Source organism: Myotis myotis, unplaced genomic scaffold (genome assembly GCF_014108235.1).
Source record: "Myotis myotis isolate mMyoMyo1 unplaced genomic scaffold, mMyoMyo1.p scaffold_m19_p_19, whole genome shotgun sequence".
NCBI classification, from domain to species: domain Eukaryota; kingdom Metazoa; phylum Chordata; class Mammalia; order Chiroptera; family Vespertilionidae; genus Myotis; species Myotis myotis.
Genome location: NW_023416323.1, coordinates 607759 through 622829, shown reverse-complemented (window position 1 = coordinate 622829; position 15071 = coordinate 607759). Strand labels below are relative to the sequence as shown.

The window sequence follows — 15071 nt, the reverse complement described above, 5'->3', positions numbered from 1 at the left end:
GGGGCTGAGGGCTGAAGCTCCCAACTGCTCCTTTTTTTCTTTTTCTTTTTATTCTGGGCCAGCTTTAGCTCTGGCTCCAGCTCTGAGGCCTCTGCTGCTGAAAGCAGGTATCTGGTTTGTTTGGGTTCTATAATCGAAACAATGTATAACTCCAGCTCTGAGATCCAGGCTCGCTGAAAGCAGGTTTCTGGGGTTTTGTTTAGCTTCTATATTTGTTACAATGTTTCAAACTGCAGGCTCAGAGGCCGGCAAGGCAGGCGGGGAACGTTGGTTTCCTCCATCACTGAAGCAAGCAAGCCTCATGTTAGTTTCAAGCTGCCTGGCTGCCGGCCGCCATCTTGGCTGGCAGTTAATTTGCATATCGCCCTGATTAGCCAACGGGAAGGGTAGCGGTCATACGCTAATTACCATGTTTCTCTTTTATTAGATAGGATGGGTGCTGTGGGCCAGGGTTTGAGTGGTTCTGGCTCAGGATGCAATCAAGTGGTGCCTGGGGCAGGGCAGTGGGGGGCTGCACAGGCATCCCTCTGCGGTCTCAGACCTTTCCATGTGCTCTCACACTTGCTAGCTTGGGCTTCCCCACAACATGGCTGCCTCCAGGTAGTCAGACTGCTTATACGGTGGCTGAAGGCGTCTTGGACAGTATTTCAGTGATGTTGACTACACGGCTTTTCTACCTAATCTTGGGAGTCCTGTAGTGTGGTTTCTGCCATATTCTATTGATTACATGTGCGTCACACAACTGCACAAATGTAAGAGGAGGGGACATAGACCCCACTTCTTGGTGGGAAGAGCATCAAGGTCAGATGTTGGAAGAGCAGGTAGGATGAGCGATGTTGTCCCAGCCATCTTTGGAAAATGGAATGTGTCCCAGCTGCCCTGGTGAGAGTAGAGTTCCCCAGGCCCCACTTCTTTGATGTGATTAGCTCCCGATTCCCAAGCAGAGTCGGGTTTGTCAAGGTCACCTGCACACCAACAGACACAGAAAGGCAAACGTGTCCTTGTCAGCTTCAACAGAGGGCAGCTGGCTCTCCGGCAGCAGACAATTTTTGTAACTGTGGAAAGAGGGTGCAGAGGCTAGCTAGGTAACCCCCAAGCCCTCCACAGTCCGCCCCTTGGAACACTCACTCTCGACATGTACCCTTTGCTCTGTGCTTCCGTTCTATTATCTAAACTCCCCACACAGCTAACTCTTGTCCAACCAAAAATGCATTCACGCTGCCTCCCCGCAGACAACGCACATTCTCAGTAGTTACCTTTTCCGGGTGCCAGTCTGGAATCATTGGGGAACAGTGCTTGTCCTTGAAATGTGTCTTCACCCCGTATTCCACGAGCTGTGAGCTCATTTTAAAGTTCACTGTCATGTCCGGCTGACGTGGCTCAGTGGCTGAGTGTCAACCTATGAACCAGGAAGTCACGGTTGAATATCCTCAGTCAGGGTTACATGATCCCCAGCGGGGGGCATGCAGGAGAAGCCGATCAATGATTCTCATCATTGGTGTTTCTATCTCTGCCTCTCCCTTCCTCTCGGAAATCAATGAAAATATTTATTTTTTAAAAAGTTAACCATTGCCCTAGCTGGTTTGACTCAGTGGATAGAGTGTCCGCCTGCGGACTGAAGGGTCCCAGGTTTGATTCCTGTCAAGGGCATATGCCTGTGTTGCAGGCTCAATCCCCAGTAGGGGGCGTGCAGGAGGCAGCGGATCAATGAGACTCTCTCATCATTGATGTTTCTATCTCTCCCTCTCCCTTTCTCTCTAAAATCAATTTAAAAATATTTTTTTAAGAAGAAAGGTAAGTCCTGGCTGCTTTGGCTGAGTGGATAGAGTGTTGGCCTAAGGACTAAAGGGTCCCAGGTTCAATTCTGGTCAAGGGCACGTGCCTGGGTTGCAGGGTGTGCAGGCAGCCGATCATTGTTTCTCATCATTGATGTTTCAATCTCTCCCTCTCCCTTCTTCTCTGAAATCAATAAAAATATATTTTTAAAAAAAGTTTAACCGTGCCGAAACCGGTTTGGCTCAGTGGATAGAGCGTTGGCCTGTGGACTGAAAGGTCCCAGGTTCGATTCCGGTCAAGGGCATGTACCTGGGTTGCGGGCACATCCCCAGTAGGAGATGTGCAGGAGGCAGCTGATCGATGTTTCTCTCCCATTGATGTTTCTAACTCTCTATCTCTCTCCCTTCCTCTCTGTATAAAATCAATAAAATATGTTTAAAAAAAAAAAAGTTTAACCGTCATCACACATTGCATGTAAAATAATGGATAAAGGTGGAGAAAAGATAAGGCTTGCTCATTAAAATATATAAGTGTGTGCACATGAAAGCACGGATGGAATTGGAAAATTAATTCACTGAATGTTTACTCAGCTTCTCACGCCAAGCACGTCCTAGGTGCTGTAAAAACTGAATAAAACCACTTACATAGATAAGTGTCAGTGATAAGTGCTGTGGAAGAAAATGGTAGTGAGATAAGAGAAATGAGGCATGGCTGGGAAGGCAGGAATCGCTATTTTAGGAGGAGGGTCAGGGAAGGTCTGTGACTAGAGATCTGAAGCAAGTATGTGGGGAAAGAATGTCCCAGAGGAGGGGAAAGCAAGTGCAAAGGCCCTGGGGCTGGAACGTTCCTGGTGGTGTGATCTGCGTGCAAGCCAAGAGAACAATACAGACAGCCCTCGGTTACGTCGGACTCCACGTATGTCGTTTCGAGGTTACATCACCATCTCCCATTTATTTATAAAAAGAAAAAAAAAAGTTCCGTCATTTCGACGTGCGTACATATGCGCTTTATGTTTTTTATTATTTATTTACCGCAAGTAAAGGTCAGGAATTGTTCTCTTTCTTTAAAATTTTTTTTTTACTGTTTCACTTCATTACTGCTGTGTATGTGCTCCGTGTGAGCGACACAGGTGCTTATGTAGGTGGGTTCCGACGTACGGAGAAAATCGCGTTATGTAGCGCCGTGGGAACGGATTTCCAGTGTAACCCGAGGGCCTACTGTATGGCCAAAGCAGCGCTACGAGCAGCGATGGATAAGAGCGAGGAAGAGTGAGTCAGGGAGGTAACAAGCACCTGTGAGCCAAGGAGTCAACTTCTGCTTTTACTCAGTGAAAGGAGCCAGGGGAGGGCTCTGAGCCCGACGTACGTAAGTTGACTCACGTTTTAATGGCTGTTTTGTGGGCATAAATTGTAGGGGACAAGGACAGATGAGGTTATAGTACTAGTTTCTGCAAGTCTGTGGCTGGTATCATAAGTAACTTTCCTCCTTCAAACACAATCCATAGGAGCCCTTCCTCACCTAGGAACTCAGCTGGCTGGGCTCTTGAGGAAAGTGGAAGGGGGTGGTTGATGAGAGGTGCCTACTAGGGCCCAGCCCAAGCAGCAGGTGCCCGAGCCAGGGGGGAGGAGCCGGGGAGGGGGTGCCTGGGGTCACACCGTGTGAGCTTGTCTGGGAGTGCGCCTGAGTTTGTCTGGGAGTGCGTTTGTAATGTCCGGTCTGGGTGGGGTCTGCACGTGAGCCTGTGTGCTCTGGAGTGTAAGCCTTGCAAACCTTCCCTGAGTGTCTGTTGTGCTTCTGGCCTTGTACTGGGGACACAAAAGTGCCCACGACAGCTCCGGGCCTTACTCTCATGGGCTCATAGTCCAGTGGGGGAGACAGGCCTGTCCCCAGACAGAGGCGACCCAGAGTGTGCAGGACTGCAGTTGGGGAGGCCTGGGGGGGGCGGGGTGAGGGAGCCCAGAGGGGGCCCCTGACCCAGCGGCGTGGGGGGAGGAGGCAGGGAGGGCCTCCTGGAGGAGGGAATGGTGCGGCTGATACTGAAAGGTCACCTCTCCTGGTTTAACAATTGCTCTCCTGTATCGCGGATGGATAAAGGAGCTTTGCCCAGTCTGACTCCCAGGTGGACCTGTAACCTGAGCCTTCCCTCTGTGCCAGATGGGCAAAGCCCAGTCTTCCTAGTGACCCCCCATTCTGACCAGTATCCAGGGCTCCATTTCTCCCTGGTAACCGGTGACCTCTCCTGACCCCTGACCCCTCAGCCAGCAGTCTGACCGGGCTCGGGAGGAGCCTGGGCCCTCTGATCTGTGATCCTCAGTGTGACCTGTGACCCTTCCCTGGACCCATGGACATACTCCTCCCCCACCCTGCAGGTGCCCTGTCCTCCTCCCCTCTCCCACCCACCTGCTGCTGCCAGCCCGCTTCTCCTCCCCTCCCCCCTAGGTAGGGAGTGAAGGGAAGCAGGAGGCAGGAAGGGGGGTGGCATTCCTGGGATTCCCTGGATGGGGGAAGAGAGAGACGGCCCTACCGGGTTAGCTTAAGAGAGAGCACCTCACACACACCCTGGGCAGACCTGCAGCTTGGAGACCATTAGTATGAGATTAAACTGAAAGGTTCCAGACCAGTGGGCAGACAGGAAAGCAGCCCAGAGCACCCGCCCCAGGAGGGGCCTCCCAGGGCAAACTGGGAGAAGCAGTTTTGGCCACTGGTCAGGCTGGGCGCCGCTGGTTGTGCTGAAAGAGGCCAGGGAGGGCCGCTGGTTGTGCTGGGTGCCGCTGGGTGACACGCACAGGCCCCTGGTCGGAGGGGGAGAGGGTCCGCGCTTGTGTGCGAAGGTCCCAGCACCGGCTGGACTGGTCTGGCAAGCCGCCCGCCGCGGGTCTGGGCTGCTGGTCCGCGTGAGCCGCAGCCTGGGGCTAGAGACAGAGGGAGCACCGCTCTGGGCAGAGCGCTGGGAGGTCCTCCCGGGGCAGTGGGAGGTCCTGGCCTGGCGCCCAGGTTTGGGGGGGAACAGGGGGGCCGGGAGGGCGTGGCGTGGCTTGGGGCGGGGCCTCCTCCTCCCAGCCCGGCGGCGCCCGCCGCAGCTGGGGCTTAATCGCTGCTGCCTCCGCTGTGGACATGGAGCCCCCGGACGCCTGGGCCGAGATGCGCGGGGCCCCGCGGCTGCTGGTGCTCGCGCTCCTGCTGGGGGCGCACCCAGGTAGGCTGGGGCTGGGGCTGGGAGCAGGGTGCGATGGGGGCCCCCGGGGACTGAAGGGGAAAGGGACTTTTACCCACCCCAGGAAGCCAAACCTGGGGACCCCTGGAAGGAGGGGTATGGAGCATGGGGGGCGTCCGAGCAATGAGAGATCAGGGGGCAGCCGGGCAGAGGAGCTGGGGACCCCACAGCCCTGGTCAGAGACCACCCGGGAAGTCAGAGCCCCTCCCACTCCACCGCAGGAGCTGGGACCCCCCCGCCGCTGTCCCTGGATCTAGGTCCCGGGCCCCCTGCTCCCTCAGACCCAGGGGTCCAGCCCCTGGTGGCTGGCATGGCTTCCTCCCAGGGCCCAGGAGACCACAGCCCGGGACGCCCCTCCTGAGCGTCTCAAGTTTTGAGAGGAGCGGAATCCCATAGCTAGAGCCCAGGGATCAGGGCATCGGAGGGGTTCAGAGCCCAGACTCTGAAGAGCCCGCCTCCCTCGGGGAAGGGCTGGAGGCCAGCCCTGGACAGTGACAGCGAGCAAAGTGTTTCCTAGTGACACTGCCCCTTCCTGGGCCCCAGTTTAGTCCGCACACCTGTGGGGAAGTGGGAGGGGAGCAGGCCCCCAGCTGGCAGCAGCGGGAGAGGAACTGGGGAAGAGAGGCGGTCCTGCCTTCCGCCCTGGCTCTCGGCTGCTCAGCCCCAGCCCAGGCAGCGGGCTGGCCCCATGCCCCCTCCCCTGGGACAGGCCTGGGCCAGAGGTGGGTGCCTGGGAATCCAGGCCCCTGGCACAAGCATAGCAAAATAGTGGGTCTCCAGGGGCAGGGATGGGCCAGGCTGGGGGGGTGGGGGGGGAAGTTCTAAGAAATGAGAGCTGATGCCAGGATGCCAGCCCAGAGGGTGAGAGAGCGTGGTTTCCTGATGAGAGCAGCTCTATCTGCCAGGATCTTGGGACAAGAGTCCAGGCCCAGCCACCTCCTCCCCTAGGACCCAGGAGTCCAGGCCCCCAGTCCCTCCCTCCTCCTGCAGGACCGGGGACGTGGGGCCTCAATCCTATCCTGTTGTGAGGTGATGCACCTTACCTCTTCCCTGCTCTACCAAAGAGGCAGGGGGGCCATGGGCGAGTAGGGGGCTCTGGCGCCAGGCCGGGCATGTCTGAGCCAGCCTGTCCCTCCCACATTCCTGAAACCTGCCCAGCCCTGTCCCCCCCTCACCACCCCCACACACCCATCCGCCTCAGCTCCAGGCCCAGCCGCAGCCCACACCCCACCTCAGCCCCCCACTCGGGAGGGAGAGGCCCCGAGGCTGAGAGAGACAGAGGCAGGGACGGCGGAACCAAGAGATGGAGCCCCAGGAGGAGAGACACAACACAGGCAGAGATGGAGACACTCCGCTCCCGTCACTGCAGGCCAGGCCCTCACAGGCTGTGGAGGCAACGGGATGAGCTGGCCCTGCCCTGGCCCTGCCCTGGCCCTGGCCCTGCCCTGGAAGGGTGTTTGGTGTAGAGCAGTGGTTCTCAACCTTCCTAAGGCCGCGACCCTTTCATACAGCTCCTCATGTTGTGGTGACCCCCAACCATAACATTATTTTCGTTGCTACTTCATAACTGTCATTTTGCTACTGTGATGAATCGTCCTGTAAATATTGATAGGCAGGATGTATTTTCACTGTTACAAAGTGAACATAATGAAAGCATAGTGATTCATCACAAAAACAATATGTAATTATATACGTGTTTTCCGATGGTCTTAGGCGACCCCTGTGAAAGGGTCGTTCGACTCCCAAAGGGGCCGCGGCCCACAGGTTGAGAACCACTGGCATGGTGGTAAAAGCAGGGGCAGGTGCAGCGACACCCCGGGAGGACTGAATGGAGGCCACGGAGGCCCTGTGTGGCCAGGCGAGGAGCCCTTAGCTCTGCAAGTGAAGGGAGAGCTGGAGGGAAATGCTGGTGGGGTCTGAGCTCAGAGACACAGAGATGAGAGATGGAGGGAGGCTGGAGCTGCTGATCCTGGGGGGAAGAGGGGAGGGCTCTGTCCAGAGGGCTCTCGCGTCGGTGGCGGTGGCTAAAGCCCAGTCGCTGTCCCACAGGCGTCCAGGCGGGAATGCAGGTGTCCGTGGCCCCGCTGGTGGAGGTGATGCGGGGGGAGACAGTCACCCTGGACTGCACCCCTTTAGGGGACCATAACCCGTTCCTGCTGAAATGGTTCCTGGTGAGTGCCTGGGGCTGGGGGCCGGGGGGCCGTGGACGGGGACCTGAAAGTCAGCCCAGGGGGCTGCACACATTCCTTCCTTCATCGGAATCTGAAGGGCCCTAAGAACACCACCTCGCTGCCTTTCCATTCGACCGCTGGGGAAACTGAGGCCCAGCAAGGAAAGGCATTCTTCAGGTTCAGCTGGTGCCGGGGCCCAGCTGAGATCAGTCCCCCCTTCAAAGTGCTGGCGAGAGAGAGAGAGAGAGAGAGAGAGAGAGAGAGAGAGAGAGAGAGAGGACATCCAGAGACTGACACCAAGCACGCAGGACTGGGGGTGGGACTAACGAGAGAGAAAGAGGAGAGAAAATAAAAAGCAGACAGAGGGTGGTAGAGGGAGAGAAATGGGAACAGAGTGAGATGGAGAAAGAGAGAGAGGGAAAGGTGACAACAGATAGAGAACAGGGGCAGGAGGGCTGGAGAGAGAGACAGAGGGACCGAGAGAGGTAACAACAGGAGGAGAGCCACCAAGCAGCAGAGAGGAAGGGACCTGGAGAGAGACAGACGCTGAAACGGGCAGCGGGCAGCCCTGAGCGGAGGCCCTCCCTGCCCACAGGTCGAACGCTCCGGGGCCCGCCACCTCCTCGCCGAGGCCCACGTGCAGGGCTCCGAGGTGAAGCCCAGGGTGCACACCTCCCGGGGCCGCAGTCCCCAGTACCAGCTGCAAGGCCAGGGGCACCTGGTGCTGGTGGAGGCCCAGGTGACAGACGAGCATGACTACGTGTGCGTGGTGACGGCGGCAGCGGGCACTGCCGAGGCCACCTCGAAGCTCCAGGTATTTGGTGAGTGTCTGTGGGCACCCGGACGGGGCAGGGTGTGGGGCAGGGAAGAGCCCAGGAAGGGGTTTCTGACAATAACATCTCCCCCATAGTAAAGCCAGAGACCACCAAAGTCTTCCCCAACAAAGGGATACTGTCTGTGATGGACGACTCTCCCCAGGAGGTACCGCGGGGCGACTTTGATTCCAGGGTCCTAGGGGAAGGCAGGCTGGGGGCGCCTAGAATCCTGGGTCGTAAGGTTGGAGGGGCGGGGCTGCCAGACCCCTGCATCCTGGGTAGGGGTGGGTGGGTGCGGGGAATGGAGGCCCTAGAACCCTGGATCCGAGTGGGGAGAACTTCTAAGGGAACAGGGGACCCAGCGATCTGAGTCCTGGCTCAGACCCCGGGCCATGCCTGTGTCCGCCTCAGATCGCCACCTGCCACAGCCAAAACGGGAACCCGGCCCCTCAGATCAAGTGGTACCGGAACGGGCAGCCCCTGCAGGTGCCCATGGAGAGGAACTCAAGTGAGCGGGGCAGGAGCCTGGCTGGCGGTGGGTGGGGTGGGTGGTGGGTGGGGTGGGACCGGGACTGGCTGACGCCCCTCCCTCCCTCCCTCCCAGATAGCTACATGACCACCCGCACCGTGCGCGAGGCCTCCAACCTGCAGTCTCTCACCAGCACCCTCTACCTGCGGGTCCACAAGGAGGACCGGGAGGCCAGCTTCCACTGCTCCGCGTACTACAGCCTGCCCCGGGCCCAGCACGGCCACCTGGACAGCCCGCCCTTCAGCCTCACCCTGCACTGTGAGTCCACCCTGGCCCCACCTCCCCGACCTTGGACTCCACACCTCACGGAGGCCGGACCCTCCAGCCAGCCTTGGCCGACACTCTGGCCCCCCCATTCCCCACCTTAGGCTGAAATACGACCTCAAGGAGTCACACGAGCTCCACCTGGCCTCTGACCCCCCCCCCCCCATAGCACTCTGAACCCCAGGGAGTTTAACAACTAAACTCTGTACTGCATCCCCCTTTACCGAACTGGGCCCCCAAGTCTCATACTGACCTGTCTGCCCTGCCTTCCCCTCAGACCCCACGGAGCACGTGCAGTTCTGGGTGAGCCCGTCCACCACGGAGGGCTGGGTCCGCGAGGGCGACTCCATCCAGCTGATCTGCCAGGGGGACGGCAACCCCACGCCCGAGTACATGTTCTATCGCCTGCAGGTGACTGACCCCGTTGCTCCTTTGGACCCTGACCTCTGTGACATACTGACCCGCACCGATTTCTAACCTTTCACCGGTGGCCCTGGCGTAGCCAGGAGCCTGGCCAGTGACCCAAGAGCTAACCCGACCTCTGCCCCCTGACTTGAGTGGCTCTGACCTAACATGACCCTCACCTGGAGACCCAACCTGTCGGGATGCCTGGTTCTGGCCTGGGGGGCCCCTGACGTCGCAGGACCCCGCGGCACCGGGTGGCTCCTGAGCCGATTCCTCATCCCTTGTCACCCAGGACAGGGAGGAGAAAGTGCTGAACACGAATCTTCACGGGAACTTTACCCTGGAGAGCGTGCAGCGGAACCAGAACGGGATCTACGGCTGCCGGGTGTTAGACTATGACGCTGCTGATGAGGCTGAGCTCTCCAAGACGCTGGAGCTGCGCGTGGCCTGTGAGAGCCCTGGGAGAACCTGGGGGGCGGCGGGGGGGGGGGGGGGGGCCCTGGCACTGGCAGCCTCCTCCCCTTCACACCCCAGTCCTGCCTCCAAATGCCTCCCTGCTTTGAGCCCAAACGCCTCCCTCCTCCTGGGGACCCTGCCCCAGTCCCCTCCAAACTCCCACACCGTCAGGCAGAGAGCCCTTTCCAAAGCACACACCTGGCCTGCCCCTGCTCCAGAACCTGCCATGGCTCCCCAGTGCCCTCTGGGAAAGCCCAGGTGTCTCACCGGGTCTTCAAGGCCCACCTACTTGATTTCACCTGTGGCCGACCCTGCTCCCCACCAAGGCATTTTCCTCCTCATACCCAAGCGTCTCTCATGCCCATGATCACTCCTCATGCTTCTACCACCCATTTCTGACCCGTCTCTTGGGTCTGTCTTCTAAGAAGCCTCCTCAGGGCCCTTGCCCCCCAGCCCTGTGCAAAGGCGCTGTTCCTCCTGGGCACTCCTTATGTCTCCTTTTCTGGAGCTAGACCCTGGGCCAGATGTTGGTGACACATCTGTGAACAAATCCGCCCAGTCCCCACCTTCACAGAGCTCCTGGCCCAATAGGGGAGACGGAGGGCAAATGCTAAATAAGACGTTTCGGGGTAGCAATCCTACATCTGCAGGGACTCATGCAGAATGATGGGGTAAGGAATTGGCTGGGCGAGCAAGGCATAGTTTGGGGGTGGGTGTTGGCAGGCTGCATCCCCAGGAAGCAGATTTTGCCGTGGAGATCTGAAGGCAGGAAGTTTATGAGGAGCGCCTTGGCACCCACGTCTACGAGGGGCGGGGAGGGGAAGGAAGCAGGACTGGGCAGAGGGAAAAGTTGGGCTGAAGTCTAAGAAGGCCTTGGTTGGCCCCACAGGGCACTTGGAAGCGGGGATGTTCCAAGTTGGGGCGAAGGGGCCTGGCTTTTGTACCCCCACATCAACTAGCCATTGACTATCGGGCTGCCTGACGAAGGGGCATGACCTTGAGCAAGGGGCTCCGTGCAGCTGAGGCAGTTCCCGGAAAGGGCTGACAGCTGAGGGCTGACAGCTGACGTCCCTCTCAACAGCTGAAGGAGAGAGTTGAGTGGCCACACCAGGGGCTTCGAGCAGCCTCTCTGAGAAGGGGACGTTTGAGTAAGAAACCAGAGAGTGGAATCAGAAATGCCAAGAGGCCGAGGACGAGCACTCCAGGGAGAGGGAGCAGCAAGTGCAAAGGTCCTGAGGCCGGACCCAGCTTGGTGTGCTGGAGCAAAACAGGAAGAGAGCAGGGTAGCTGGCTCTCGGGGGGGGGGGGGGGCAAGAAAGGAGGGTGGGAAATGAGGTCAAAGAAGAGGGCAGGGGCCACACCAGGCGGACCTTCTGGCTTTGTCAGGGAGCTTGGCCTCTAGGGCAAGGGTCGGGGGGAACCACTGTGGGATTTTAAGCAGAGGGAAGGGCTGGCCAGTGTGTTTTGAAAAGCTCCTTCTAGCTGCTCAGGGGCCCAGAGTCCAGCCCAGCAGGGAGGCCAGTGAGGAGGTGACTGCAGTGGTCAAGGCAGTTGGACCTGGAGTTCAGAGATGCACAGAAGTAGGAAGATCCGTTTCGGGGGGCAGGGCAGAGAAAGACTTGGTGAATGAATGGGCAGTGGGGAGGAGAAGGCAAGGGTTTGGGCTTGAGCACAGGGTTTGGGTGGAAAGTCAGAGAAGAAACACCTTGCAAGGTTGTCCGTTCTCCTTGGGCCCAAACATCCGCTCTAGGGAAAGGGGCCCAGGTTAGACTCCTAGATTTGGGCTCGGGGTTTGGCCTGATGGCGGAGTGCAGAGTTCACGGAGATGGGGGATCAACGAGGAGCGCTTGGCATTCTCAGCTGACTATTGTGCATTCCCATCTGTACCCACAAAAGCCCTTGAGCGCCCCTAACCATCTTGGTGAGGGTCCTGGAAGGTGACTGTCTATACCCCCTCCAGACCTGGACCCCATTGAGCTCAACCAGGAGGAGGAGCTTTCCTTACCCCTGGACAGCAATGTAGACATTACCTGCTCTGTGCAAGGCCTGCCCACCCCTGCTCTACGCTGGACCAAGGTGAGAGGGAAAGGAGACCCCAACTGTGGGACCCCTTTCCTCCCAACACCGCCTCCCCTTCTCTCATGGTCCACTGGCCTCTTCTCCCTCCCCGACCCTACAGGACGCAGTCCGCCTGGTGGATGGCCCCACGCTCTCACTCAGCTCCATCACCTTCAATTCTGCTGGCACCTACATATGCGAGGCCTATACGCCCACGGTCCCCCTCCTTAGTCGCAACCGGGTCCTCAAGCTGCTGGTTGAAGGTTTGGGGGTAGGGGCAGGCTGGGATGGGGACGATGGGGGTGGGCGGCCAGGACCACTGGGAAGGGACCATGGCTGGTCCTCTGTCTTCTTTCTACTCTATTCCTCTCCCCTCTCCCCTTCTCTTACTCGCTCTCCTCTTTCTCCACTGTGCCTCCTGCTCACGGCCTTCCTCCCCACCACCCACAGGGCAACCCGAGCTAAGGCCGGAGGAGATTTCCCCCCAGGCCGAGGGCAGCAGGAGAGAAGGAGAAGAAGTCAGGCTGACCTGCTCTGCCCGCGGCTACCCAGAGCCCAAACTCACGTGGAGCGAAAAGGGCGACAGTGTAAGGGACCCTCGTCTCCACCCTCCGGGCCACAGGCACCCTCCCCAAGTTCCCAGGGGACACTGATGCAAGCATTCCCCTCTCCTACTTCCTGAGGGACTGGACGACACCTCTGCCCTCACCCCAGCCCTGACCCAAGTCTCCACAGTCCACAGAGCCGGTCCCCAGCGGGCAGGGCTGGGTGAGCAGCTCCCTGACCCTGAAGTTGACCAACACCATGAGCCAACACGGCGTCTCCTGTGAGGCCTCCAACCCGCTCGGGAGCATCCGGCATGTCTTCCACTTCGGCCCTCGTGAGTGACCACGGGGGTGGAACAGGACATGGGGCAGGTGGAGAGCTGCTGGCCGAACGCCCCTCTGTCTTGCCCCCCAGTGGCCCCCCAGACCTCGCAGGCCGGAGTTGCTGTCATGGCGGTGGCCGTCAGCGTAGGCCTCCTGCTCCTGGTCGTCGCTGCCTTCTATTGCATGAGACGCAAGGGGCGCCCCGGCTGCTGCCGAAAGGGGGAAAAGGCGGCTCCGTGAGTGACCTTGCAACCTCAGAACTGACCTCTGTAACCCAATCCCATCCCCAGGTCTAACTCTGACCTCAGCCCCAAACCCCGCCCATACCCAACCTTAATAGCATCCTATCCTCAACTCCAAACCCAAATACAATGCCATCCCATCTCTAACCTCAAACCTCGTCCGTAGCCATCCCCTCCCCCATCTTCATCCCCAGCTACAAAAGCCTCACCCAACCCACCATCATCCTCAAGGCCGCCCTCAAGACCCACTTAACACCGTCCCTAATCTCTCCAACCCCAAGCTCATCCCCACCTCCAATTCCAACCCGAATATAACCATCACCAAACCCAACGTAACCCCATGTGAATCCCAGTCTCCTCTCCAATCCTGATCTCATCCTCATCCCCACATCCAACCCCACCTCCCGTCCCAATCCCCCCCTCATCCCCAAACCCATCCCATTTAACCTCCTCTCCAACCCCGACCATATCCCCATCTTCAACCTCAACATAACCATCCCATCTCCAACCTCCATCCCAACCACACCCCTACCTCCCTGAACTCTGAGCTCCAACTTCTTCCCCAACCCCAATCACATCCCAGCTCCAACCCACAACCAGCCCCAAACCCAGCTTCAACCACATCCCCATCCCCAAGGCCCCTCCAACCCACCTCATTCCCATTCCTAACACCAAACCCATCCCTATTTCACCTCATCTCCAACCCCAATCACATGGCCACCCTCAACTCCAATCCATAGCCATCCCCGAGCCTGCCCCAGGGCTGACCCCAACTACAACACCATCTCCAACCCCAGCAGCATCTTTGACCCTCGCCCCAACTCATCCCTCACCCCAAGGCATTACCATCCCTCCCCCATCCCCAACCCATTCCCACCCACCCTCCGAGTCGAGTCCTTCTCCATCCAATACAACCCCATCCCCACTGCCTTCCCCAGCTGGGACGACCTCCAACATGTTGCCTCTTCTCCCCAGGCCGCCTGGGGAGCCAGAGCTGAGCCGTTCAGGGTCCCAGCGGCCTGAGCAGACAGGCCTTCTCATGGGAGGTGCCTCTGGAGGAGCCAGGCGTGTCAGTGGGGGCTTTGGAGATGAGGTGGGTGAGGGCCTGGGCACCCTGGCACGGAGGGACCGGCTGGGGGTGGAGCAGCCTCCCTGGGCACAGGCTGACCTTTCCACTTTCTCCCCAGTGCTAAGCCTGAGGGCCTCCGAGAGGCAGTCATCGGACACAACCTGGAGTTGCAGGCATCAGAGAACCAGCCCTGCTCACGCTCTGCCCTCCCCCGCCTTCCCGGCCTGCCCTCTTCCCTCTCCGGCCCTCCCTTCCTTCCTCTGCAGGCTGGGCAGGGACCTACAGACACTGCTGGGAGGGAGGGAGGGTGCATTCGCTCGCTCTCTCTCGTGGGTGGGAGGGGACCTTCCTCCAGGGAGTATGACTCTCCCAGGCCCCAGAATAGCTTCTGGACCCAAGCCCGGGGCCCGGCCTGGGACGAGGCTCCGAGGGTCGGCTAGCTGAGGCTATTTTTACCTCCTGCCTCCATTGCTCGTCCCCCACCTGACGTCCTGCTGTATAGTCTGACACTGGATCCCCACCCCTGCTCCGCCCCCTCATCATGGACACTGGAGTCTGGAATAAATGCTGTCTGTCACCTCGACACCATCCTGTGGCCAGAGCCTGCTCTGGGGGATGAGAGGGGAAGGGGCACAGGTGATGCTCCCCTCCCCATGGCCCCTCCGCCCCCTCGCAAGACCTGGGAGAGATCTGACGTCATGGAGAAAGAAATGAGAGAGAGAGAGAGAGAGAGAGAGAGAGAGAGCGAGCAGAGGGTGACTCAGCTGGCCGAGGATGGAAGAAAGATAGAAAGATGCCGGGGGTCTAGAGGGCACTGAGCTTGGCCCCTGAGGACTCGTGCCTGCTTGGCGGGTGGGGTGCTGTCCCCTTAATAAAAGTTCCCAGACTCTCTTGCCAGCGCCCCCGGAGGGAATTAAAGCTGGGAGAGGAAAACCTCTCTGAGCTGTAGACTGGATGGAATTCGAGATGGAACTGCCTCCTCTGGGTATGGCATCATTCCTGCAGCTGCAGGAGGAGGGGAGGCTTGGAGGGACCCAGACCGAGGGGCCTGGGGCCGAGAGAAGACACAGCAGGAGCAGAGAGGTTGAGGCCGGCTAGAGAGACTTACTGAGGAAGAGGGATTTGAAAGAGGGGTGGAAAGACCTGGGGGTGGGGGTGGGGCGCAAAGGAGGGACAGGCTGGGGCAGCTCAGAGATGAGAGCC

At 59.0% G+C, this 15071-nt stretch overlaps 1 protein-coding gene across 1 annotated transcript; it reads left to right on the top strand.

Moving 5' to 3' along the window:
• Positions 1-4816: 4816 nt before the first annotated feature.
• BCAM (basal cell adhesion molecule (Lutheran blood group)) lies at positions 4817-14805 on the top strand. The gene is made up of 15 exons (XM_036346209.1): positions 4817-4972; positions 7040-7161; positions 7757-7982; positions 8072-8142; positions 8388-8484; positions 8581-8763; positions 9047-9180; positions 9467-9623; positions 11591-11706; positions 11810-11951; positions 12139-12275; positions 12424-12568; positions 12649-12793; positions 13775-13892; positions 13987-14805. The coding sequence occupies exons 1-15, from the start codon at positions 4891-4893 to the stop codon at positions 13990-13992; spliced, it is 1881 nt and encodes a 626-aa protein (XP_036202102.1). The 5' UTR covers positions 4817-4890; the 3' UTR covers positions 13993-14805.
• The last annotated feature ends 266 nt before the right edge of the window (positions 14806-15071 follow it).

Excerpts from the sequence above, each read along its gene's own strand:
- BCAM (XM_036346209.1), top strand. The coding sequence starts at position 4,891 with ATGGAGCCCCCGGACGCCTGGGCCGAGATGCGCGGGGCCCCGCGGCTG. Across the intron at positions 12,276-12,423 it reads GGAGCGAAAAGGGCGACAGT|TCCACAGAGCCGGTCCCCAG; the intron begins GTAAGGGACCCT and ends AAGTCTCCACAG. Across the intron at positions 12,794-13,774 it reads AAGGGGGAAAAGGCGGCTCC|GCCGCCTGGGGAGCCAGAGC; the intron begins GTGAGTGACCTT and ends TCTTCTCCCCAG.